At 42.1% G+C, this 25915-nt stretch overlaps 1 protein-coding gene across 1 annotated transcript in view; it reads right to left on the bottom strand.

Moving 5' to 3' along the window:
- Positions 1-225: 225 nt before the first annotated feature.
- PRKAR2B (protein kinase cAMP-dependent type II regulatory subunit beta) overlaps positions 226-25915 on the bottom strand; it is a 147170-nt gene continuing 121480 nt past the window's right edge. The window contains exons 6-11 of the mRNA XM_044280188.1: positions 22199-22352; positions 15283-15384; positions 15130-15204; positions 14731-14796; positions 1308-1446; positions 226-1130 (exon numbers count right to left, since the gene is read on the bottom strand). Of these exons, the coding sequence (XP_044136123.1) occupies positions 997-1130; positions 1308-1446; positions 14731-14796; positions 15130-15204; positions 15283-15384; positions 22199-22352 (670 nt within the window). The 3' untranslated portion in view covers positions 226-996. The remainder of the gene's footprint in view (positions 1131-1307; positions 1447-14730; positions 14797-15129; positions 15205-15282; positions 15385-22198; positions 22353-25915) is intronic.

Below are 25915 nucleotides of genomic sequence, written 5' to 3'. Positions count from 1 at the left end.
AGGCCTCTCGCTCACAAACATTTTTATTTTTTTCCGTTTACGTTCTGTTTTTGTGTATATGGACCATTCGGAACCATTCATTTCAATGGATCCGCAATAAGAATGGAAGGTACTCTGTATGCATTCTGTTTCCGCATTTCCATTCTGTTCAAAGATAGAACATGTCCTATTATTGTCCGCATAACGGACAAGGATAGTACTGTTCTATCAGGGACCAACCAGCTGTTCTGTTCAGCAAAAAAACTGAATGCACACGGATGTCATCCGTATTTTTTGCGGATCCGTTTTTTTGCAGACCGCAAAATACTGAAAAAGCCATACGGTTGTGTGCAAGAGGCCTAAACCTGATTCTGAAAGCGAACAATTTGAAAATAAAGTACAGTCACAGTGTATAAAACCTATAGAAAAGTGGTGTCCTGTATTCAATGACGTGGCATGCTTACTGGCTCATTTACTGGATTTACTTTCATTCTAAATGAGGTAATGCACAAAACCATGCTAAGCCTACCTGACTGATATAACTGCCATTACGTATGATTACTCTACCAGTAGCAGATGTATTTGACCCATTAGCTTAGCATCTACAGTTTGGAGAAGATATAGCGCTGGTCCATCTATACCAGAATACTGATATATTATTTTTTTTTTATCTAAATGTTTACTGAGGAAAAATTGCAAATGAAGTCTATTGTCTAGAAAATCACAACTTTCCTCACAGAGAAACCTGGTGTAATAACAAAAAAAAAAATAATAATAAAAAATCTGTTAAAAATGTCACAACCTTAAGTGTGATAAGCAAGCTATTGCAAAGCAGTCATGGATTGCAAGCTCTTCTGCCACTAAAGGGGCTAATGTTAAAAAAAAAAAAAAAAAAAAAAAAAAGAAAATCACAGAATATGCTTGGCATCTACACAAAAAAACAGACACATCCTCTGTGGACTGACCACAACTGTGCTATTTTGCTTCTCTTCATGTCTTCAGAATTGCCATTTTTACTCAGGAACTTGGGTCAGTTATGTCCATGTTTGTTCCAAACAGTGCAACCAGCTGTTCTTCATAATTTGCAATGTTCCTTTTCATTATCTCCATACATGGTCCCAAGAGCCTTTCAAAAGCTTGCACGTCCATGGCTGCGGAAAGGAGAATACACAGTGGCTAATTCTTCAGGAGAATTTGGTTGTAAGGCCTGTTTTCTATTACTCAGTTTAACATAAATTATACAATTTTGAAAACCTTGTCTAGAATAGCATAAGACTAATTATGTCATGGATAGTACTGTGGTAGAAGAGAATAGCGTTTTATGTTACCTAAACATTTCACGATCCCGACAGCGTATGCTGAGGCAGCTCTGGGTTTGTTGGTCACCAAGGCCAGTTCTCCAAAATACTGCCCTCTGGAATACCGAGCGATTTCAACCGCTTCATTCTGTTCTACATCTGCTTTACTCTGAAAAATAAAAACAACACTCTTATGTTTAGACCAATTCAAATAAGGCTAGGGCCACACGGCGACTGTCGCGCGACATTTATTGTAATGAAAGTCTATGGTGTCGCACTGCGAAATGCTGCAATAGTAACAAAAAATCCATCCAAACTGGATTTTTGTGCGACTGTCGCATCGCAGTTGTGGCATGCTGCATGTCGCAGTGCAACGCCATTGACTAATATATGTTGCGCGACATTGGTGCTACATGTCACAGAGTAGTTGTACCCTTTTGGTTGTGCGACATTGTCACACGACACATGTCGCTGTGTAGCCCTAGGCTAGAGAAAAATTTTCTCACGTCTATACTATAGAATTAAGTTACACTCAAACCAGTAAAGTATATGCCAATCCCTCATTAATAATCTATTAACATTTCTTCAGCAAAGCACAGCTAAACAACATGCAATATTAGTCATTACTATAATTATATTATAAATTATAAATAGACTTTAAAGGGGACCTGACACACTGAACATTAAGTCTCACCTGTGAGCGGCATGTCACGGAGCTGCACAGATTGATATATAGTTTATGGGAAATATTTAGTATAACTTGAATTTCAGTAGTGTAAATCTCATTCCTGGCCTAGGAGTCCAGTGGGCAGCCTTATCAGTGATTGATAGATAGAAGTTGGTTGACGATCTCACCATCGCATGTGTCTGTCCATATGTATGTGTCTGTCCCTGTGTGTGCCCCTGTGTGTGTGTGTCTAAGGCATTGCTTAGACTCTATACCACAGTCAAGCCAGTGCCTAATGGGTAACAGTTTAGACCACCTTGCTGTACATGTTGATAATTCCTTTTTAAACCCCAGTCCATGTCCCCTCAGTACTGGGAATCAGTGGCCACACTAGATAGAAATTGGTTGACGATCTCACCATCGCATAAGTGTCTGTCCGTATGTGTCTGTTTCTGTGTGTATGTGTCTGTCCCTGTGTGTATGTGCGTGTGTCTGTTCCTGTGTGTATGTCTGTCCCTGTGTGTATTTGACCGTCCTTGTGTGTGTCTGTCCCTGTGTGTGTGTGTATATATCTGTCCCTGTGTGTATTTGACTGTCCCTGTGTGTGTGTATTTGACCGTCCGTGTGTGCGTCTGTCCCTGTGTATCTGTCAGTGTGTGTGTGTGTCTGAGTGTATATCTGTCCCTGTGTGTGTGTGTGTGTATGTCACCATCACCATGCCCACAGTAGGGCTGGGCGATATGGCCTAAAATCTATATCGCTATATAATTCGAAGCATATGCGATATAACGATATATCGCAATATATTATTTTCTTCTGTATGTATACAAATTACATGGCCATCATCATCCATGTCTCCAGTCAGCGCCATCAGCCCCATGCCATTGCCAACATCCATGTCCCCCAGCCAGTGCCATCAGCCCCATGCCATTGCCACCATCATCATGTCCCCCCAGCCAGCGCCATCAGCCCCATGCCATTACCACCATTATCATGTCCCACAGCCAGCGCCATCAGCCCGATGCCATAGCCATCCAACCCCCCGGTAGATTCGGGCTCCTTCTACTTACCTTTCCTGCACGGCTGGCTGCACCTTCTTCCCAGCATGCACTGCGAGGGACCTGTCGTCACACACAGCGTCAGCCAGCGTGCTGACAATGTGTGAAAGCAAGGCCCTGCAAAGTCGGGAGACCACGGAGCAGTGAGTAAGAAGCTTCTTCAATTCACTACCGCTCCGTGGTCATCTATCGCGATATGGCGATATAACTAAAATCTATATCGCCAATCCCTAGTCCACAGTGTTCCTATGCCTTGACGAAGCTGCATCAGGATGTTCTGTGCGGGTAAGAAGATGGAAGAGGAGGCAGCCCCTCCAGCATGGAGTTTGAGAGAGAGAGAGAGATACAGGGAGGCACACTAAGGACATAGGCAACACTACCACATGATTTACACTAGTGTTATATGTGGTTTTACATAGCAGGTAAGGCTACTTCCACACTCGCGTTTTGTGCGGATCCGTTCAGATAATACAACCGTCTGCATCCGTTCAGAATGAATCTGCTTGTATTATCTTTAACATAGCCAAGACGGATCCGTCTTGAACACCATTGAAAGTCAATGGAGGACAGATCAGTTTTCTATTGTGCCATATTGTGTCAGTTAAAACAGATCCGTCCCCATTGACTTACATTGTGTGCCAAAATGGATCCGTTTGGCTCAGTTTCATCAGACGGACACCAAAACGCTGCAAGGATCGTTTTGGTGTCTGTCTCCAAAGCGGAATGGAGACTGAACTGATGCATTCTGAGCGGATCCTTTTCCATTCAGAATGCATTGGAATGCAAAGTAATTCATTTTGGACCGCTTGCGAGAGCCCTAAACGGATCTCACAAACGGAAAACCAAAACGCCAATGTGAAAGTAGACTAACACTAGCACATTATCAGCACTAGTGTTATCTGTGCTTTTACATAGGACTGCAGGTAACACTAGCACATTATCAGCACTAGTATTATCTGTGGTTTTTACATAGGACTGCAGGTAACACTACCACATTATCAGCACTAGTGTTATCTGTGTTTTTTTACATAGGACTGCAGGTAACACTACCACATTATCAGCACTAGTGTGATCTGTGGTTTTACATAGGACTGCATGTAACTTCTTAGCACAACTGTTATCTGTGGTTTTACATAGGACTGCTGGAAACACTACCACATTATCAGCATTAGTGTTATCTGGTTTTACATAGGACTGCAAGTAACACTTACACATTATTAGCACAAGTGTTATCTGTGGTTTTACATAGGACTGCAGGTAACACACATTATTAGCACTAGTGTTATCTGTGGTTTTACATAGGACTGCAGGTAAAACTACTACATCTTCTGTACTCAGATAGCCATCACTGTGTTATCTGTTGTTACATAGGACTGCAGGTGATATCTACTATATTATCTCTACTCAGAGAGTTATCACTGTGTAAGGGGGCCCACTGAGACGTTATTGCCCAAGGGCCCACATGAACCTGGAGTCGGCCCTAATAATCATAACTCATGTCATAACAGAGGACAGGTTTTCTCCTGTAACTCTGGCCCCCATGGATGCCCTAGTTACACTGCAAAACAAAAAGTATACAGTACATATAAAAAACTGAATGTACTATATATATATATATATATATATATATATATATACACACACACACACACACACACCTAAGGAATTATTAGGAACACCATACTAATACGGTGTTGGACCCCCTTTTGCCTTCAGAACTGCCTTAATTCTACGTGGCATTGATTCAACAAGGTGCTGATAGCATTCTTTAGAAATGTTGGCCCATATTGATAGGATAGCATCTTGCAGTTGATGGAGATTTGTGGGATGCACATCCAGGGCACGAAGCTCTCGTTCCACCACATCCCAAAGATGCTCTATTGGGTTGAGATCTGGTGACTGTGGGGGCCATTTTAGTACAGTGAACTAATTGTCATGTTCAAGAAACCAATTTGAAATGATTTGAGCTTTGTGACATGGTGCATTATCCTGCTGGAAGTAGCCATCAGAGGATGGGTACATGGTCTCATACGCCATATTCGGACTCTACCATTTGAATTTCTTAACAGAAATCGAGAATCATCAGACCAGGCAACATTTTTCCAGTCTTCAACAGTCCAATTTTGGTGAGCTCGTGCAAATTGTAGCCTCTTTTTCCTATTTGTAGTGGAGATGAGTGGTACCTGGTGGGGTCTTCTGCTGTTGTAGCCCATCCGCCTCAAGGTTGTGCGTGTTGTGGCTTCACAAATGCTTTGCTGCATACCTCGGTTGTAACGAGTGGCTATTTCAGTCAACGTTGCTCTTCTATCAGCTTGAATCAGTCGGACCATTCTCCTCTGACCTCTAGCATCAACAAGGCATTTTTGCCCACAGGACTGCCGCATACTGGATGTTTTTCCCTTTTCACACCATTCTTTGTAAACCCTAGAAATGGTTGTGCGTGAAAATCCCAGTAACTGAGCAGATTGTGAAATACTAAGACTGGCCCGTCTGGCACCAACAACCATGCCATGCTCAAAATTGCTTAAATCACCTTTCCTTCCCATTCTGACATTTGGAGTTCAGGAGATTGTCTTGACCAGGACCACAACCCTACATGCATTGCAGCAACTGCCATGTGATTGGTTGACTAGATAATCGCATTAATGAGAAATAGAACAGGCGTTTCTAATAATTCTTTAGGTGAGTGTGTGTATATATATATATATATATATATATATATATATATATAATAAACTATATATATATATATTTAGAAAGAAAAAAAATTTAATCACAAACCATTGCCACAGCAGCCCCATTCACACGAGACTATAAATACTAGTATTATAATAGACAATTCAAATTAATTTTTTCATACTTTGCACCATAAAACTTGCATGCATGCTTTGTATCACATTTACCAACTGTTTGACACTTTCCTAAGCTTTTTACTGTTAGCCCAACACGAGGAAGGGCCTTTGCGTGAAATGTTTGGGGCATTTTTGGAGTAAAACTATACCATTTATGGGTGGCGTACACTTAGACTAGCCAGTTTTTGGGCGCACTAACATTTTTTGCCACATGGACAGAACTGTAGTATAAATATGGCACAATTTACACTACTCCATATTTATAGTAAATTTGTCTAATATTAAGACTATGATTCCTATTCTTAGACAGTGTAAAGTGCAATACTATAAGTAAATTTATCAAAATAACCAAAACAAATAAGCAACATATAACGCCAAATGGAAAAGGATTTAGGAAAACTAGAAGAATGGTCAGAACTCTGGCAACTGAAATTTAATGTGGATAAGTGCAAGATAATGCACCTGGGGCGTAAAAACCCAAGGGCAGAATATAGAATATTTGACACAGTCCTGACCTCAGTATCTGAGGAAAGGGATTTAGGAGTAATTATTTCAGAAGACTTAAAGGAAAAAGAGGTAAGGTGTGTGGGGGGGGGGGGGGGGGGGTTATGAAATGTTTTCTGAAGGTCCTCCATGGGGACCAAATGTTTTAAAAGTTTTCATGTCTCCTCTCCGTCCAGCTAATAAGTTCCTCAAAGTTGCACACTTGGTCGACTTTCACCAATCATTCCTACATTGAGGGTGGCGAAGAGTCCAGTCCATCCAATGGAGCGGGACCAGCATCTTTGCTATCGCTAAGAGATGTGTGACAAGATCCGTCTTAGAAGGGCGGTACGTGTCACTAGGTCTCGCCAGGAATATCATGTCCGGCGATATAATCAAGGGTGATTTGGATATTTCCTGGATCACTAATTCAATTTGTTTCCAGGATGTTCTGCTTTTGTCGCAATTCCATCAAATGTGCAAGTATGAGCCCCTAGTGTCCCGGCATCTCCAAAAAAAACATCTGTATCGGATGCGTTGTGTAAAAAGAGGAACTCAGGAGTTTTATACCAACGGCACAATACTTTGTAGTGGTTTTCCTGCAGCCGCACACATCTAGAGAACCCTTGAGAATATGATAGGATAAAGTGGATTTCTGTATCCGATAGAGAAATATCTAACTCTTTCTCCCTAGTCATGAGAAAGTTTGGTTTCGAAACACTAGTGAGTGAAATAAACTGGTGATATAAGTGTGAAATGTTCCTGGTTTTAGGGGTATTCCCTAGCATTAGCTGTTTAAAGACTGTGAGGCTCCTCGTGGTGGGAAATAAGAAAAGGAATTTAGAACAGATATATATGAAATGTGCATAACAGAAGGAAGTAGTTGTCGAAGATATGTCTGAGGGAAGATAACATCTAAAAGCCTCGATGGCAGGAGTAGAGCTCTGATCAAGAGCGTCTGCTAGTGTCCTCAGAGTGTGACATAAACCTTCCTTGGCCGAATCGGGGGAAACGACAAGTGCAGGAAGCAGAGCCATCGGTGTTAGGGGGGAGGGTCGTGGGGCCAATGTTTGTCCTATTTGACACCATACATCTATAGGGCCATGTAGCATTGGGTTGAGATCTGACAATGTTTTGGTGTTAGAGTGGGGAATCCACATGTATTCTAGCTCCTTATAAACCCTGTGTGAGGGAGAGATCGCATAAGGGTCAACCTCTCTGCATGGGAACACTAATTGCAGCCATCTGTGTAGCTGTACCGCTTTATAGTAAGCATGTATATCCGGGAGCCCCAGCCCTCCCACCCCCTTCTTTTTAATCAGCATTGAGTGTGACATGCGTGTTTTTATTTTTTTATTGTTCCATAGGAATTTGGAGAATAGGCTTCTAACAGAAGCAAAGAATGCAGGACTTAATAAAATCAGGACCATCTGTAAAGTGTATAATGCTTTCGGCATTATGTAGGTCCTCAGCAAGTTTCTTCTGCCAAGCCAGGATATCCACATGGGGCCGCACTCTTTTAGCATCTTTGAGATTTCTCCAAGTAGCGGAGTATAGTTCAATTGATAAAGCTCGGAGAGGTTTTTCGAGAGACGTACCCCCAGGTAAGTGATTGAGGACTGGGCCCAAGCAAAATCCGTACTGGACTTTAGCCTGGGTAAGCGCGAGTGAGGCACAGATATGTTGAGTATCTCTGACTTGGCAGAGTTTAACTTAAAATTCGAGAGGTCCCCAAATTCCTGAAGCAGAAGTGACACATGAAAGAGACCGGATTCTGGCTCTGATATCTAAAAGAATTACTAGAACAAAAAGGGTAGGAGAGAGTGGGCAACCCTGCCTCGTTCCATTTGTTATTTCAAAGGTCGGTGACAGCATGTTGTTGATGTTAAGTCGAGCGCGGGGGGATTGGTAGAGTGTAAAAATAGCATGCATTAGAGGTTTCGGGAACGCAAACTTGTCGAGGGTTGCTTCCATAAATGCCCATTTGACCCTATCAAAGGCCTTCTCAGCATCAATGCTCAAAAGGACTAAAGGTGTCCAAGAGGATTGGGCAGCATAAATTGAGTGAAACAGCCTCGCAGAGTTTGTCTTCCCTTCCCTACCTCGGACAAAGCCTCTTTGTTCTGGTCCTATTAGGGAAGGAATGATGGGTCTGAATCTATTTGCTAAAAGCTTGGCCCAGATCTTCAGATTTTGATTTAAAAGAGAAATTGGTCTACAGCTACCGCATTCTGCAGGGTTTTTCCCTTCCTTAGGGATAAGTGTAATAAAAGCTTCTTGAGTTTGTCTAGGCAGGGAGCCTCCGTTTAGTAGGGCATTACAAACCCTAGTGAACTGGAGAAGAAGGATTTGTTGGAAGGTTTTAAAGTATTTTATAGGGAAAAACCGTCTGGGCCCAGGCTTTTATTGGGGGAGAAGCTACTTAAGACCCCTCTAACTTCGTCCACAGTGAATGGGCGGATCAGGTCCGTGGCTACTGTAGGGGAAATGCAGGGGCGTTTTAAGGGGAGTATGAACTTCCGGGCAGCCTTTGTGGTGTTTATATCTGAGTTCTTCTCTACTGAGGATTCAAGATTGTATAGGTTAGAATAAAAGTGGTGGAAAGCAATAGCAATGTCCTCTGTCGAGGTAACCAGTTTTCCAGTGTTTTTTATTTTTTGTATGAAGGACTTTGCCTTCACCTTCTTAAGGAGAGATGACATCAGGTGTCCACCTTTGTCTCCGTGTGCATAGATAAGGTGTTTGAAGTATAGAAACTTCTTTGCTGCCTTGGACGAGAGGTAAGTTTTAAGCTTAAGGCTGCTTTCACACTAGCGTTCGGGTGTCCGCTCGTGAGCTCCGTTTGAAGGGGCTCACGAGCGGACCCGAACGCAGCCGTCCAGCCCTGATGCAGTCTGAATGGAGTGGATCCGCTCAGACTGCATCAGTCTGGCGGCGTTCAGCCTCCGCTCCGCTCGCCTCCGCACGGACAGGCGGACAGTTGAACGCTGCTTGCAGCGTTCGGGTGTCCGCCTGGCCGTGCGGAGGCGTGCGGATCCGTCCAGACTTACAATGTAAGTCAATGGGGACGGATCCGTTTGAAGATGCCACAATGTGGCTCAATCTTCAAGCGGATCCGTCCCCCATTGACTTTACATTGAAAGTCTGGACGGATCCGTCCCAGGCTATTTTCACACTTAGCTTTTTTTTGCTAATATAATGCAGACGGATCCGTTCTGAACGGAGCCTCCGTCTGCATTATTATGAGCGGATCCGTTCAGAACGGATCCGCCCGAACGCTAGTGTGAAAGTAGCCTAACCCTCAGTGTTGCTAATTCTTTCTGAAGAAGAACAGTTTTGGATCTTTTCTGAACTCGCTCAACAGCCACAATCTGTTGCAAGATGCTATCCACCTCTTTTTGTCTGGCCTTTTTTAATTTTAAACCCAGGGATATAAGGATACCCCTGATGAAAGATTTATGCGCCTCCCAGGTAATTGGTGCTGCTATTTCTGGCGATGAGTTAAGCATGAAATATTCTTGTAAGTGTTTGCCTACTTCTTGGCGAGTGTCCTCATTGCTAAGGAGGGACTCATTTAGCCTCCACGACCACTCCCCCCCTAGATAGCTGCTTCAGAGCTAATGCGATCTGGCATGGTGCGTGGTCTGAAATAGTGATGCTTCTAATAGAAGCAGCTTGTGTCTGCGGCAATAGTAATTTGGAGACTAAGATGTAGTCCAGTCTCTGGAAGGATCCATGTGTAGCTGAATTAAAGGTGTAATCCTTAGTGTGTGGGTGGAGTTGCCTCCAGATGTCAATTAAGCCCATCTCGTGCAATTTGGCGTGAAGCCTCCCAATTGCTCTTTGAGTTACATGGGAGCTTTGGGAGAAAGAGTCTAGTAATGGGTTTAGGGCAAGATTTAAATCTCCTCCTAAGATAATTTGCACCTCCGCAAATAGCTTTAAAGTCTCTTGGACCTGCAAAATCCAGGAGACTTGTTTTGTATTTGGCACATATATGTTCGCTAGAGTGTATTTGCTAGAAGCAATAGTACCCTTGAGAAAGAGGACTCTACCTTCTGCATCAGAGTATTGCTGTGAGATCTGGAATGGTACGGACTTGTGTATTGCTGTTATCACGCCTTTCGTGCGGGAAGAGTCCTGGCAACTGTGAAACCACTGGTTAAAATATTGGTTAGGTAGTTTCGGGGTTTTGTCTTTTCTGAAGTGTGTTTCCTGTAAAAAGGTGATATTAGTCTTAAGCTTGCGTAGAAGGAAAACAACATGGTGTCTCTTCGTATTAAATGTAGTGATCACTATATCTGTCATGGTGCCTCGTGATAGATCAGTGACCCTTGTTGGTTGGTCTGCGGATGTACCAGGAGGAAAAAGGATTATTTGCACAGGTGGGCGCAGCAACTGTTAACAGAGGCTAGAGATGGGTCAATAGATTGTGAGAGGAAGGGTGGGTTAGCAAATAGGGAAGTGGTAGTAGACAAACAGAGGTGAGACAATTAGACAAGACAAGACAAACAAGGGTTTCCAATGAGCTGCAAGACACTGCGAGAAAGGGCAAGCATTGTATATTTTGCACCCACTATGTGGCTATAAGCGAGATGTCATAAGATTGGGAAGTGTGGGGGGGGTGTTATCCTAGACCCGGCATTAAGCTTATAAGGCAAAAAGAAAGATAAGCATTTAACAATAACAGCACAGCAATATCGCACAACTAACGGTAAATAACGAATACTATACTCATCAACGAGATCTTTAAGAGACTCTAGGTGTTATCCTAGACCCGGCATTAAGCTTATAAGGCAAAAAGTAAAATAAGCATTTAACAATAACAGCACAGCAATATCGCACAACTAACGGTAAATAACGAATACTATACTCATCAACGAGATCTTTAAGAGACTTGAAATGGTGGTCTCAAAACCTCCAATAGGTTCCGGGATGATCAGAGTCAACTCGGGTTAGTAGTAGTCCTCTGCATGTCAGGATAAGATCTTAGGCGATCGCTCAAATCATGTGGGTGAAATTGCCATCTGAGGTGGTCTCTTCTTGGGTCTCGGTGAGTGGTTCTTATGCTCCACTATCCACGGCTGCGGAAGGCCCGGTTCATCCGACATTGGGAGCAATGATGGTATTTCCACCGGTGAGATCCCTAATGTGTCCCATATTTTGCTCAAATCTGAGAGCGTATGCACTGTCAGTCGTCGCCTGTTAGACCAAATCGCTAGGCCAAACGGAAACAACCAGGTGTACTGTATATTCCTCTCCCGCAAGATCTCCAGTAATGGCTTCAGGGTTTGGCACTTTGCCAAAGTGGATGGTGCAATGTCCTGATAGAAATGTAAGGTGTAATCACTGTATTGAAAAGGGATCTTTTCTCTAGCAACTGTAAGTATTTGCAAAGTGTCCACAAAAGATAACAGACTGCAGATGACATCCCGCGACGGTTCTCCCGACTTTGGCTTGGGGCATGGAGCCCTATGTATGCGTTCAATAACGATTCCCGCCACTCTGTCGGGGCCCAGCAGAGCACTGAAAATTTCCTCAAGGCTTCATTGGCAAACTGTTCAGAGAGGGCCTTGATTCTTACATTCCTCCTTCTACTCCTATTTTCTTGGTCCTCTATCAGCAGGTGGGCATTGTTGATAAATTCTGCATGGTGTGAGGATCGGGACGCCACTTCTTCCGAGAAAGCCACTATGCTAACCTGTCCCGTTTCCAGGCCTTCCACTCGATGGTCCAAATGGCGCAGGTCTGCATTTATTTCTGCTAGCTCTTCCATCACAGGCCTCATGGCCTGGAGGAACGTTGCAGACGTCGACTCACTCCAGTTGGTATCAGCAATGCTGTCTCTGTCCGAATCTGCATGTTCTCCCCCTCTCTCCAGCTCAGGCGCCATCTTGAATTAGTCCCCTGTCTGCAGTGTATTCTGCTTCTTCCAGCATTTTTGCAGGTTCATCTGGGCTCCTGGCATTTTCGGGGTGTTCGGTGGATCCCCCAGTCGCTCTTTGTTCGTTCTGACCATCTTATGAGAGGTTTGGGAAAGTTTGGCTCGCTAATCTGGTGGTTCAGAGGTGCCTTTGTGAGGGAGCTGCAGGCTCACGCGTCCATCTCACACATCGGCTAGGCTCCGCTCCAATAAGCAACATATTCTCATAATTTATTTTATGTGAATTAAATCGCTAAGACATATCAAAAGTTTTCTGAAAGCTCGTTGATGCTTTAAAGAGAACAAAGCAGGAATACTTAGCTTACCTTATAGTATGAGATGGCTCGTAAGGCTTTAGAGCTTTTCAGAGTGATATCCTTGCCTTTTTTTTTATTTTTCAAAAATATTGGTGCCCTATTTTGTCTACTTTGGGATACAGCAGGAAATACAGTGCCACCGAGCAAGAATCATATCCACCCTGATAGGGTGAACTTACCTGACAAGCTAAATGAGTGCAGCTTAACTGCTTCTTCTATGTGTGCTCTTGAGGACCAGTGCCAATGAATTGGCCCAGATAGCGAGATTAGAACATTTGATAAAAATGTATACTAAGAACCTGATTTTCATCTTTGAAAAATGTTGCTATTGCTTTTGTACGCCGAAACGCGCGTCAGGGTAGCGCCATCCTGGTTGGTACAGCACACTGTCACTATTAGGTGAGTCTCTGTTTTTTGGCCCTACTGGCATTGGATATAGGTGATTTCTTATACCCAGTCATCACTGTGAATTTATTCCAGTCTATGCACTTTAGCACATGAATGTGTTTCCTAATCCCTCAGTCATGCAGCCGTTGTTATTGAGACTCATCTTGTATATCCCTTATATGTACAACTTACTATATATTTAAACATTTAGTAATTATATTACATTTTCATACGCCTGTTATTCTTTTGACATGTGTTCCACGCCAGGATGGCGCTTTTTCTGTCACTCTTCTTTACTTTTTAACAGCTCACTATATATATTATATATATATTTTAATCATGTCACAATAAAAATTATATTTTTATAACGGTACTGGGAGCTCCGTTTTCTGTTTATTCGCTTGTTATACTCGGGAGCTGGTACTGAGTCATTTGTATAGGTGGCCCATGGTTTTGTTGGGTGGATACTCTCCACCCCCACCATTGTGTCATCCTTTGGTCTCTTTTTTCTATTGCTGTTATAGCAGATTATTGTAAAAGTTGGCCTTAGAGTACTTTCACACTGTGTTTTAGTTTTCCGGTATTGAGATCAGTCATAGGGGCTCAATACCGGAAAAAAAACGCTTAAGTTTTGTCCCCATTCATTGTCAATGGGGACAAAACTGAACAGAACGAATTGCTCCAAAATGCATTCCGTTCCGTTTAGTTGCGTTCCCATACCAGAGAGCAAACTGCAGCATGTTGTAGTTTGCTTTCCGTCCTGGGATGCGGAGCAAGACATATCTGGCATGACCCCCAATGCAAGTCAATAGGGACAGATCCGTTTTCTCTGCCACAAAAGAAAATGCATCCATCTTCCATTGACATTTCAATGGAGTTCATGACGGATCCGTCTTGACTATGTTAAAGATACAACCAGATCCGTTCATAACAGTTTTTGCTAAACCCTGCCGGATCCAGTAAAAACGCTAGGGTGAAAGTAGCCTTACTTGAGGAGTAGTGATATCAAATAAAACTAGAACTAGGAATTTATGACACACTTCAGCATGTTATTCAGCTACAGAAACTGTGCACATGAGGGTCTTTACACTACAAACTATAGGTGTCCCCCTCATGTGCTGGTATCACAGCAGAATGTCACACGCAGACACGCACGCGCAAGATGCGCACAAGTGTACAATGGACAGCACCAGGACAGACCACTTACCCATTCTAGTCAATGGGTAAAATAAGTTAGTTATTCAGCAACATGAGCAGCAAAAGTATAAAAATGTCCTTTATTAAACCAGTTTAACATCCAGGTAACATTGCGTGTGTAGCACAGGTACCAACATGTTTTGAACAGAAGTCCTTAAAGGGGTTTTCTAAGACTTTGATACTGATGACCTATCCTCTGGATAGGTTATCGGTATCTGATCGATGGGGGTTCAACAACCAGGACCCTCACCGTTCAGCTGTTTGAGTAGGCACCGATGCTCCTGTAAGCGAGACAGCCTTTTCCGTGCTACCAAGCACAGCGCCGTATATTATACAGCGGCTAGGCCTGAAATGACGCTCAGTTCCATTAATTTCTCAGTACTGTTGTGATTCCCAGAAGGCTGGCCCCTAACTATCAGACTTACAGCACATGAAATTAATAAGCCATAAAGGTGTAAAACAATATCACATTTAACAGTAAAGTTAACTAAACAGGTAACGGCTTACAAGTTTAGCTCATTAGTTATGGTTGTTTGTATAGAAATGGAAGAGAGCAATATTAACAATACCTTGATTTTCATTGTTATTTTCACTTCCCCCGTTTCAACAATAAAAAAACTGTCTGCTCCATCACCCTGTGGGAAGAAACATAATGGACCATATCAAAACTTCTGTCAGAAACAAAAATGCCAAATGAAATTCTTTATGCATTAAACAATAAAACATACTGTATGTGGCGAGAACACACTTACATACTAGATCAGCATGTTACAGGGACAGGTTCACTAGGAGTCCCCTATATCCATAAGAGGAACGCTCTCCACGTCTCTCTGCCCCTTGCAGTCACCACAGTCAAAGATTCATAGTAACAATTTCTACCACTGTGTTATGGCAAGATAAACTCTGGTTCTCTTTTGGAATGGACACTTATAAGACTGGTTTCTGAAATTAAAGAGTTAAAGAAATACCTGAGCGATAATCTGTTCTCCGTCACCGTAGGTTTTGGTGTCTATAACATCTACCACCTTTAAGCGTTCTGACAGCTGAAGATGAAATAAAAAGGAGAAATATAATTGCTGCACATCAAATTACAGATTTCCATTTCCGGCCACAAAACTTACTTCTAAAGACTTTAAAAATGGCAGGGATTCAATAAAGTTTTCATACATTCTTCTTTTTTTAGCATTGTTTTTCACAATAATTCTTCGGAAAGTCGCTCTGTCCTTTAATTCATAAAAAAATTAAAAAAAATAAAGATTAATCATTCAGTCTTGAACTCTGCATGTGCAATACAACTACATTCAGTATCACAGCTCATGCATATGACCGTACTATGAATATGTGCTGTACAGATCCATCATATCGCACACATTCAGTCTACATAATGTATCTCTGCATATCTCTAATTTTATACACAGTGATTTTCATGAGAAAATAATGCCATATTACACAAGTATTCTTCTAGGGGAGAATAATTGTAGCAGTAGGGATCCATGATGTGTGCATAAGACCTTAAAGGGGTTGTCCAGCTTTTATTATGTGATGGCCAATCCTCAGGCTGATAAACCATGAACTTGGTGGGAATATTAATATATATTCATTAAAATGCTAAGTGTTTTAAATCTTTCTCCACAGGCTAAGTTAAAGGCTATGTACACCTTTGGGGCAATTTTTTTGTAGTAATATTGCATTGTACTCATTTTGAGCTAAAAATATTTATTTCAAATGGTCTTTATAAAAAAAAAAAAAAAAAACTGAACCACTATCTTTGTGCAGCCTTGAGTTTGTATAGTAGCAGGCTCTGAACGTTTACTCTGTTCCATCAGGCAACTCAGCTGATTTATCTCTGACCTTATAAACAAACACTCATTATGGCTCAATTCTTCTTACTGATAAGAATGTGACTTAAAGTGTCTTTTAGTAATTTAGAGATAAGGGTTATTAGATGACCCTCAAAGAAAGTAGGAGTCACACAGCTAGACAAACAGTTAACCCTTGACAGAACGGCTCAATATTTTTAATAAAGACCAACTTAAAAAAATTATTTTTTCTATATTTTTTTTTTGCTTAAAATGAATAAAATGCAATCATAAAAAAAAAAAATTGTCCCCAAGGTTTACATAGCCTTTAAGCTGTGCAGGTCCACTTGTGGGAATCAAACTTAAGCAGAAAACAGAGACTGCATAGGTTCTGCTGTAGCTGAGCCTTAACCTGTTGATCTTCCCTGCTGAGACCGTGCTGGAAGAGGAGAACGCATAAGAGCTGGTGCGACATTGTGCTAGTGTGCCTCCAGAGAAGTAGTTCCCCCTCTGACAGTCTGAGGAGTGTTATCTTTCCTGGCTAGGACTGTAACCTCATCTATAATCCATGTCGTGGCAACACCAGGTCACACACATATGGCCAGAAGGACTTGTAGTGCAGTTTCTGACATCTTATATGGACTAGAGAGTTGTCTTTATTGTATTGTGAGAATAGTAACCTGGACTGGACAGTGCTAACTGTAACCTGTATGCGAGTTTGGCTCTTGTGAGAGAACCATTGACATTGTGCCTCTTTGAAGTGAAGTATTTGCCTTTGCAAAACATCGGATTTCTGTGACATTTTTAATCGGCACCCTGCATCTCACATACAACAATGAACATCACAAATGTCGTACTGTAGCTACATTACTGAACATTTCCCATTCAGTTCTGTCTAAAAGAGGTATCCGCAGGTAACTACTAAATACTAATACCTATTCCAGTAAAGTTTATACTGTATATTTTTATGATACTTGTCTGAATCATGTTTTCTATATGATAGGCATAATGAGTAATGTTAGTGCCCCCTTTAACTGCAAAGGATGTAAATAATATGTGAGCACTTTCTGTAGCTAAAACATTAGGTTTAGAACTTTAAAGTGATACCAGACTCAATATTCTAGATGCATTATTTGGGCTGTAGTAGTTATTGTTTGAAGTCTGGGAGCAGCATGAAAAATTTTACTTGGTTCTTTAGGTCTGTAAAGGTGGATGGAAGGAAGAAAACTGCAAGTCTCAGCAGGAAGAAAGATCATTCTTGTTATCGTCATTATCTCCCCCTTTACAGCCTCCAGGTACATGAGCTTTTCTTCATGTGATCACCCATCACCCTCCATTACTAAAGGGAGGGAGTATGTGCTCTCTGTCACACATAGGAGGGGGGGGGTGGTCTCTTTTTCTGCTGAAGAAGTGAGCAGATGTACGGTTACCTATCTAATTACCCGTGTACCTAATCAGGACCTAATCTCTATCTCTGGATCACAGAGATTTTCGTTCTCTTTAGTTCTGGTAAATTTAGACATAGACATAAGTGATATGTATGAACCCTGCATACCCTGACCTTTTATTTTTAGGAGGTATTGTGTATCTCAAGCTCTGATTGGTCAAACTTTTAGCCATATACATGACTTTGTATGCCTTTTTTTTTTAATGAAAGTTTTAATGCTAAATTGCATGAAGGTGAGCAGGAAAGTTAAAATGCTGGGTGGTAGTTTCACATTTTGCCAAGTGTATATTTTCAGATAATGTAATATATGGGTGTGACGCTTGGAGATCTCAGCAATACGAAGAAATCGCGAATGCATCGGGTTTTGAAATCACAAGAGTTAAAATCTTTTTTCAACCCAGAAGTAATTCAACTTGCTAGCACAGCTCAGAGATCACAGTAAATTTAGCACATCCGTGCCAAAAGAATCTTCCTGCCCCTACGCCAGGATACATCCATCGATCAGATATCATCATGACAAAACCTCATAAAACGTGCATCTTCCCAGTCTGTGTGGCTCCGGCATCGCAGGAGGTCTCACACCTTTAGCCTGGGCAGCGAGCTTCAGAAAAAAAGGAGAAGATCCTTATCACACAGCTGGTTGTACAGGAAGGAGGATGACCTGAAAGTCACCTCCAATCCACAGACTTCATATTTTTCCCATATTTTCTTAGTATTTCATGGGTTAGGTTAATATAAAAGGAACCATCTCTTCAGAGATTGTTTTGGTTCTTCTAACACACCTTCCTGGAAATCTGCAAACAAATCGGAAATTCCCTCTCTGGGATATAAAGGTTCCCAGGCACACTGTATTATATCCCAGTCATATTTGGTATCAGATGATGCGTAAAATGGTACTGATTATAAATATGGACTCTATTTCTTAATTTGACCTACGGGTACGGAGAAACTGGCAAAGCCAAGATTCTGCCAGATTTTCTCCCTCTCAGGGCAAGAACTGCCCCTCTTCCAATTACACAAGGCTGGACTTGTACGTGTCACAGCCACTCCCAGCTACAGAGTGGGTAAAACACAGGGACACACTCAGTTCCTGGTCCTTCATCTAACATCACGACCGCCCGCTGGACATGGGCACCCAGCCATCTTGAATTATTATTATATCTTTTACTGGACTTTACAACGGTAATTCTGAACTTGCAAACATTCTATTCCCTTCCGCCTCTTACCTATTTGTACACAACCAATCTGTTCGACTGGCAGGTATATTTATCTGTCAGTTTTAATGTATGTATTTTTTCGTGTATAGTTTTTAGAATAAAACTAACAATTTAATCGTTCTAGCTTTGCCCCTGTTACTTGATTATCTGGTCTATGCTAAGAACTCCTCAGAAGAGACATACTACTGCATTGTCTTATTTTTATACATATTTTTTTTGTTGATTGGTTAGCTAGGTTGCAAATAACCGTTTCTTCCCTTTAGGATTAGCTAGCCCGAGTCTCTTCACCCCGATTCAATACGAAGAGTGGTGGTAGCAAATTAATTTGATTTCCAGCGCAAAATCGATAATTGTATATTACCAATTGTACATACAATCGCTATTGTATCATGTATGGGCACACCAACCAATCTTAAACGTCTACTGCGCTCACAGTGGATTCGCCTCCAGAAGTCTCTAGTGGACGAGACCTGTATGGCAACTGTGGCATAGTATGACGTTATTGGCGGATGGTTGTCACAATGGGTATTAAATCATAATATATTTTTCATTATACCAATCTAACCGTCGCTTCATTCAGCAAAAAATGAGCTTCTACCTAAGACAATCGCCCAAAAAATAAAAAAAATAGATTTTTTTTGTTTCAGAAATGATATTCTGTTAAATGTTAATATATATTTTTTTAAAGTAGACATATTAGGCATTGCAACGTCCGTAAGGACCTGCTCTATAAAAATACCACATGACCTAACCCCTCAGGTGAACACCATAAAAAATAAAAATAAACAGTGTCAAATTCTTTGTCATCTTACATCACAAAAAGTGTAAGGTGACTACCGGACCGCCTTACATCACAAAAAGGCTCTATAAAAATATCAGATGACCTAAACCTTCAGGTGAACACCGTCAAAAAAATAAAAACTGTGCTGAAAAAAATAAAAACATTTTTTTTGTCACCTTACATTACTAAAAGTGCAACACCTTTTTTTTAAGCACAGTTTTTATTTCATTTTTTGGACTGTGTTCACCTGAGGGGTTAGGTCATGTGATATTTTTTTTTTACTTTATTTTGGGAAAAGGGCAGATCTCACAGGCTGTCATGGAAGGCAGCCACGATGCCTAAGGAAGACACAGGGCTTCCTTCCCTTCCATCGGGTCCCCGTCACAGCAGCGCGGGGACCCGATGGCTGCTCCGATCCTCGCAAGGACATTGCACGTGCCGCAGTCAGTCCTGGCTAATCCAGGGTTAATGCACCGGCATCAGTGTTTTCACCGATCCCGACACATACACTAGGAGTCAGGCCATCAGTGACTGCCGGGCCCATGCCATGGATCGTGCAGGCGCAGCGCCTGCACCCGTCTGATCAGCGTGGCGTACATGTACGACACTGGGTGTTAGGTCACATCCGATTGCGCCGTACATGTACAGTGCTGGGCGTTAAGGGGTTAATGCTGCATATACATGACCGTATGTTTTTTGCAGTCCACAAACCTCAGATCCACAAAATACGGATACTGTCCGTGTGCCATCTGCATTATTTTGCAGATCTATTTCCATCAATGGGTCTGTGGACACATTTTGCAGACCAGAATAGAACATGGCCTATAATTTGGGGAATAGACATATGATGCCGACAGCACATGGATGTCATCGCTTTTCAGAAGTCATCTCATTATCATCACAGACAGGATTACAATCAAAGATAACACCTACATACATAATACAAGATCACTCCATTCCCAATGGAGCATGCCCTGAACTTCTCCCACATAAATCTATGAAAATCTTTAGTCTATTGTGCCTATGGTCCATGTGGCTGTTGTAAAGCATATGTCTAAATGATGTTAGCAGCTCAGGCAAGATGGTTACCCTCATAATCATGTACAGGAACCAGAAGCAAACGTTTACAATCAGAAAATAAAAACAGAACACAAATAAGAAATACGTTTTACTATATGGTTTTAATTAGTAAAAATATTATAGGGGATACCTTCAGGGGAATACACAGATATCAAAGAGCACCACAGCAAAACTTACCATGGGCCCTCCCCACTGTGAGACTTCTGCCAATACTTTTTCTATCAAGTAGATGAGTTTTGTAATTAAAAAAAAAAAAAAACTTGTGCTCAACCTCACCCACTTTCCCCAAGATCTATGTATGAAAAAGTGGAACACCATGAATCACCCCATGAAGCTCTATTTCAGGTGCTTCCCTCATTCAGTGTATTATAAAACAGTCTTCCTGAAGCCACCACTAAGGAGAGCTCTGTGCATAGGAATTCATACAGTTACCATGGAAGCTGTAAATTGGAGCATTCTAAAAAAGAATATAGAAGAATTATTTTTTTTTTTTTAATTCTACCCAATTTGGAATTTTTTTCCAGCTCCCACTATGCAACAGTTGTATGCAACAGTAAATGGTGCCAAAAGAAAGTACAAATTGTCCCTTAAAAAACAAGCTCTTATACTGCTATGTGAACTGAAAGGCGGAGATAAAAAAAAAAAAGCGCAAACTCACCCGGGGCAGAAGCAGTCAGGCTTATTGCGCTCCGTGGCCGTATTGCGGACCGCATTTGCAGATCCGCAATACACAGGCAACGTTCCGTGTGCATTCCACATCACGGATGCGGACCCATTCACTTCAACGGGTCTGCAAATCCGGAGATGCGGAATGGTGCGGAACGAAAGCACGGAACGGAACCCAACGGAAGCACTACGGAGTGCTTCCGTGGGTTTTTGTCCCGTACTTCTGTTCCGCAAAAAGATAGAACATGTCCTATCTTTTTGCAGAATGGCCGGATCGCGGACCCATTAAAGTGAATGGGTCCGCGATCCGCTGCCCCACAGTGGGTGTTCGTGCATTGTGGCCCGCAGCACAGCCACAGGGCGCACACGTTCGTGTGTAAGAGGCCTTAAGTGGTGGAGACACCCAGGACCCCTGCCCATCAGCTGTTTGAGAAGGCAGTGGCGCCGTGGCCTTCTCGCTGTTTACCGCAGGCCCAGTGACGTCATGACTAGTATCACTGGCCTGGGCGTGGGTAAGCTCAGTGAACAAAGGATAGATCATCAGTTTAAAAACTGCAGAACCCCTTTAAGGGTACTTTCACACTTGCGGCAGAGAATCCGGCAGGCAGTTACGGCAATCCGGACGCAAACTGATGGCATTTGTCAGACGGATCCCGATGTGGTCTGACAAATGGATTGAAATACCGGATCTGTCTCTCTGGTGTCATTTGGAAAAACAGATCCGCTATTCTTATTTTTTTTGCATTTTTAAAGGTCTACGCATGCGTATTTTCTCCGTCCAAAAAACGTAAGAGGGACTGAACTGATGCATCCTGAACGGAATGTTCTCCATTCAGAATGCATTAGGATAAAACTAATTAGTTTTTTCCCGGTATTGAGCTCCTGTGACGGAACTCATTGCCGGAAAACAAAAATGCTAGTGTGAAAGTAGCCTTATAGCTACAATATGGACAGAAAATTAATTGAATATATTCCTTTTTCTCCCTCCCCTCCAATACATAAATAAAAAATCCTTTTGTTTTCCCGAAATAAAGAAGGGGTACTTACCAGACACCATACTGTCCCAACTGATGTAGCAATTATTGTAGCAGCTCTAGGTGTGTTATACATTAATGCCAACTCCCCAAAACTTCCTCGGTTGTCATAACAACCAACACATCTTCCCACACCATCTACCTTTACATATATGTCATACGTCCCCCTGCAAAAGTAACAAAAGAGCATAATGACGCACTCATTCATGTTCACATATTCGGATTAATCAAAACTTATAGTCACACATTGCAGTTGGTAAAAACTATGATATTGCCAAGTACAGGTAACAGAGCGGATCAGGAGGTAGGTAAATCGCTACATAAAGGCAGAAGAATCCGAATCCCAGCATCTGTTGCATTAGAACTATTTAGTAGTTTATTATAGTGTTTTCACTTATCCATAGGATAGGAGAATATTATCTGATCAGTGGGTGTGCAAAATCTGGGATATCTACCAGTCACAAGAATGTGAGTCATGTGTCTCATCCTTGAATGGAGCGGCATTGGAGCATACACTCGCCAATCACCGCCAGTCCTATAACGTTTGAATGGAGCAGCGGTATGCATGTTCAACCGCCGTTCCATTCACACAGAGAACATGGAGGCCCCATTCTTGTGATTGGTGGGTGTCCAAGCAGGTGATCAGACATTTGTCACCTATCCTCCTAAAGCCCCTTTCACGTGAGCGAGATTTCTGCGCGGGTGCAATGCATGACATGAACGCATAGCACCCACACTGAATCCTGACCCATTCATTTCAATGGGTCTGTGTACATGAGCGTTTTTTTCTCGCATCAGTTCTGCGGTGTGAAAAACGCAGCATGTCCTATATTCTGCGTTTTTCACGCAGCCCTGGCCCCATAGAAGTGAATGGGGCTTCAGTGAAAAACGCATTGCATACGGAAGCAAGTGCGGATACAATGAGTTTTTCACTGATTGTTGCTAAGAGATGTTGTTTGTAAACCATCAGTTTTATATCACGCACGTGAAAAACGCATCAAAGCGCATTGCACCCGCGCGAAAAAAACTGAACATAATCGCAGACAAAACTGACTGAACTTGCAAAATGATGCGAGTTTCACTGAACGCATCAATAACGAATCTGGAGCCAATCCGTATTGTTCGTGTGAAAGGGGCCTAACTGATTAGAACTATACATTTTAATTTACTTTATAATCACTTACAATGTGTCACTATAAAGAAAAGGCTATTGAAATGTTTTCTGAAAAGCTTCAAAAAGGTGCCATTTTAGAAATGTTAGATAATTTATTTTAAAGTACCCAAAACTGTAAGGTTTAATTATAAAAAAGATACTAGCAAAAGGACCCGGCTTTGCACAGGTATACTGTGTTTAATCTATTTCATTTAATGTTTGTGTGTGTCATTAAAAGATATCAACACTATCCACTATAACAGTGACATCTACAGTACCCCGCCCCCAAAACAGTGACCTCCACAGCCCCTCACCCCTTACACTGACCCCCCCCCCCCCCCCCCACAGTGCCCCATCTCCTTAAAATGGGACCTTGACAGCAGCCCACCCCCTTAACTTTGACCTTAAAAGCAGCCTGCCCCTTTAACGGTGAGTTCCACAGCACCCCACCCCCTTAACAGTGACCTGTAAAGCACCCGCCCCTTAACACTGACCATAGGTTACAGTCCCCTTAACTGAGCTCCACCATTCCCAGCCCCCTTAACAGAGACCTCCACAGCAACTGCCCCTTTAACAGTGACTGCCACAGTACCCAGCTCCCTTAACAGTGACCTCCACTGTATTATTCATGATCTGAGTGTGCCTTAGCAAAAAAAAAATATAATAATAATAATAATATATATATATATATATATATATATATATATATATATATAAAATAATAATAAAAAAAAGTATATAACCTTTATTAAGATTCTCTTAAAATTGGTAAGGTAATGATTAAAATAAGTCACTTAATAGGGATTGGATCACTAGGTCTCCTTTTCTTGTTTGAGGCGGGGGTCAATATAATGGGCGGCTCATTTATGGCACTGTCCTTTCTCTCCCTTTCGGTCCCTAGTCTCAGGTTAGGGAAGAGTCTAGTGGCTGTATGTCGGAGCACTCGCCCTGAAAAGAGCGATCCCCAGCCTCTGGATACCTCGGGCCTAGTCTAAATCATACCCTTCCTATATAAAAGTAATTCAAATGCAGAGACTGCTTGTACTAGAAGGCTTCAACGCGTTTCGCCTAACATCTAAGGCTCTTCAGGAAGCAGTATCTCTAGTCCCAGCGTCAGAATAAAGGCAGGGACCACTGCAAGATATCCAGAATAATTAAGAGACTATTAACTCTCTACTAACCCTCGATAGGACTCTAATACGTGAGTATCCAACCGGTACTGATTATATTAAGCTGGTTTTCAGGATTATTTTATGCGGGACATCAGGGTTATACTAATATTGAACCCAATACTTACACACTAAACAAGACTGTCAGCATATGAATGAAGACAGAAGGAATACTTTTGTTATTGGGACCAATATAGATTATCCCTAACAGAATATATAAATATTTTAGGTATTGCAGCCTGTTTTTTTTTATACTCTTTTCATGTTCTTGTTACTTAAAAGTGAGACTGTCTCCATTACGGTATCATATGGCCGAGACAGCATAGGAGCTTGACCTATGGTATTGTCAATGTCAAAATTTCTCATTTGTTATTTCTTATTACCATTTGGAGACCAATTCTGTAACTATTTTGTGTATATACACATATTTAAAGTTTTAATTTTAAATATATTAAAATTTGGACGTGTTATCTCAACTGTGACTCCAATTATATAAATGCCTGTCCACTTCCAGACTGACTTAGACTAGGCCCGAGGTATCCAGAGGCTGGGGGTCGCACTTTTCAGGGCGAGTGCTCTGACATACAGCCACTAGACTCTTCCCTAACCTGAGACTAGGGACTGAAAGGGAGAGAAACTACAGTGCCGTAGATGAGCCGCAGGTTATATTGACCCCCGCCTCAAACAAGAAAGGAGACCCAGTGACCCAATCCCTATTAAGTGACTTATTTTAATCATTACCTTACCAATTTTAAGAGAATCTTAATAAAAGTTATATTTTATTATTATTATTTTTTTTGCTAAGGCACACTCAGATCATGAATAAATAGTTTATAAGCTCCTGAGTGAGGATAGTAGTGCAAAAAGAAACAGCACCAAGTCTATTAGTATAGTGACCTCCACTGGACCCCGCTCCCTGAACAGTGACCTCACAGTTCCCCGCTGCCCCTTTAATAGTGGCCTCCACAGTCCCCTCCTCCCTTAACAGTGACCTCCACAGCGGCCTGCCCCATTGATTTCCACAATAACCAGCTCCTTTAACAGTGACCTCCACAAAGCTCCGTTCCCTTAAAATGTGACTTCCACAACACCCCACCCCCTTAACAGTGACCTCTACAGCACCCCGCCCCTCAACACTGACCTCCATAGTGGACCCCCTTAACTGTGACCTCCACCATTCCCTGCCCCCTTAACTGTGACCTCCAGAGTGCCCGCCCCTTTAACAGTGACCTCCACAGAATCCTACCCCCTTAACAGTGACATCCACAGTGGCCGCCCCTTTATTAGTGACCTCCACAGTACCCCATCTCTTTAACAGTGATTTCCATAACACCCCACCCCCTTAACAGTGGCCTCTACAGCAATCTGACCCTTAACACTGACCTCCATAGCGGACCGTCCCCTTAAC

The sequence above is a fragment of the Bufo gargarizans genome, chromosome 2, assembly GCF_014858855.1.
Source record: "Bufo gargarizans isolate SCDJY-AF-19 chromosome 2, ASM1485885v1, whole genome shotgun sequence".
NCBI lineage: Eukaryota > Metazoa > Chordata > Amphibia > Anura > Bufonidae > Bufo > Bufo gargarizans.
This window is presented reverse-complemented; position numbering and strand designations above follow the sequence as displayed.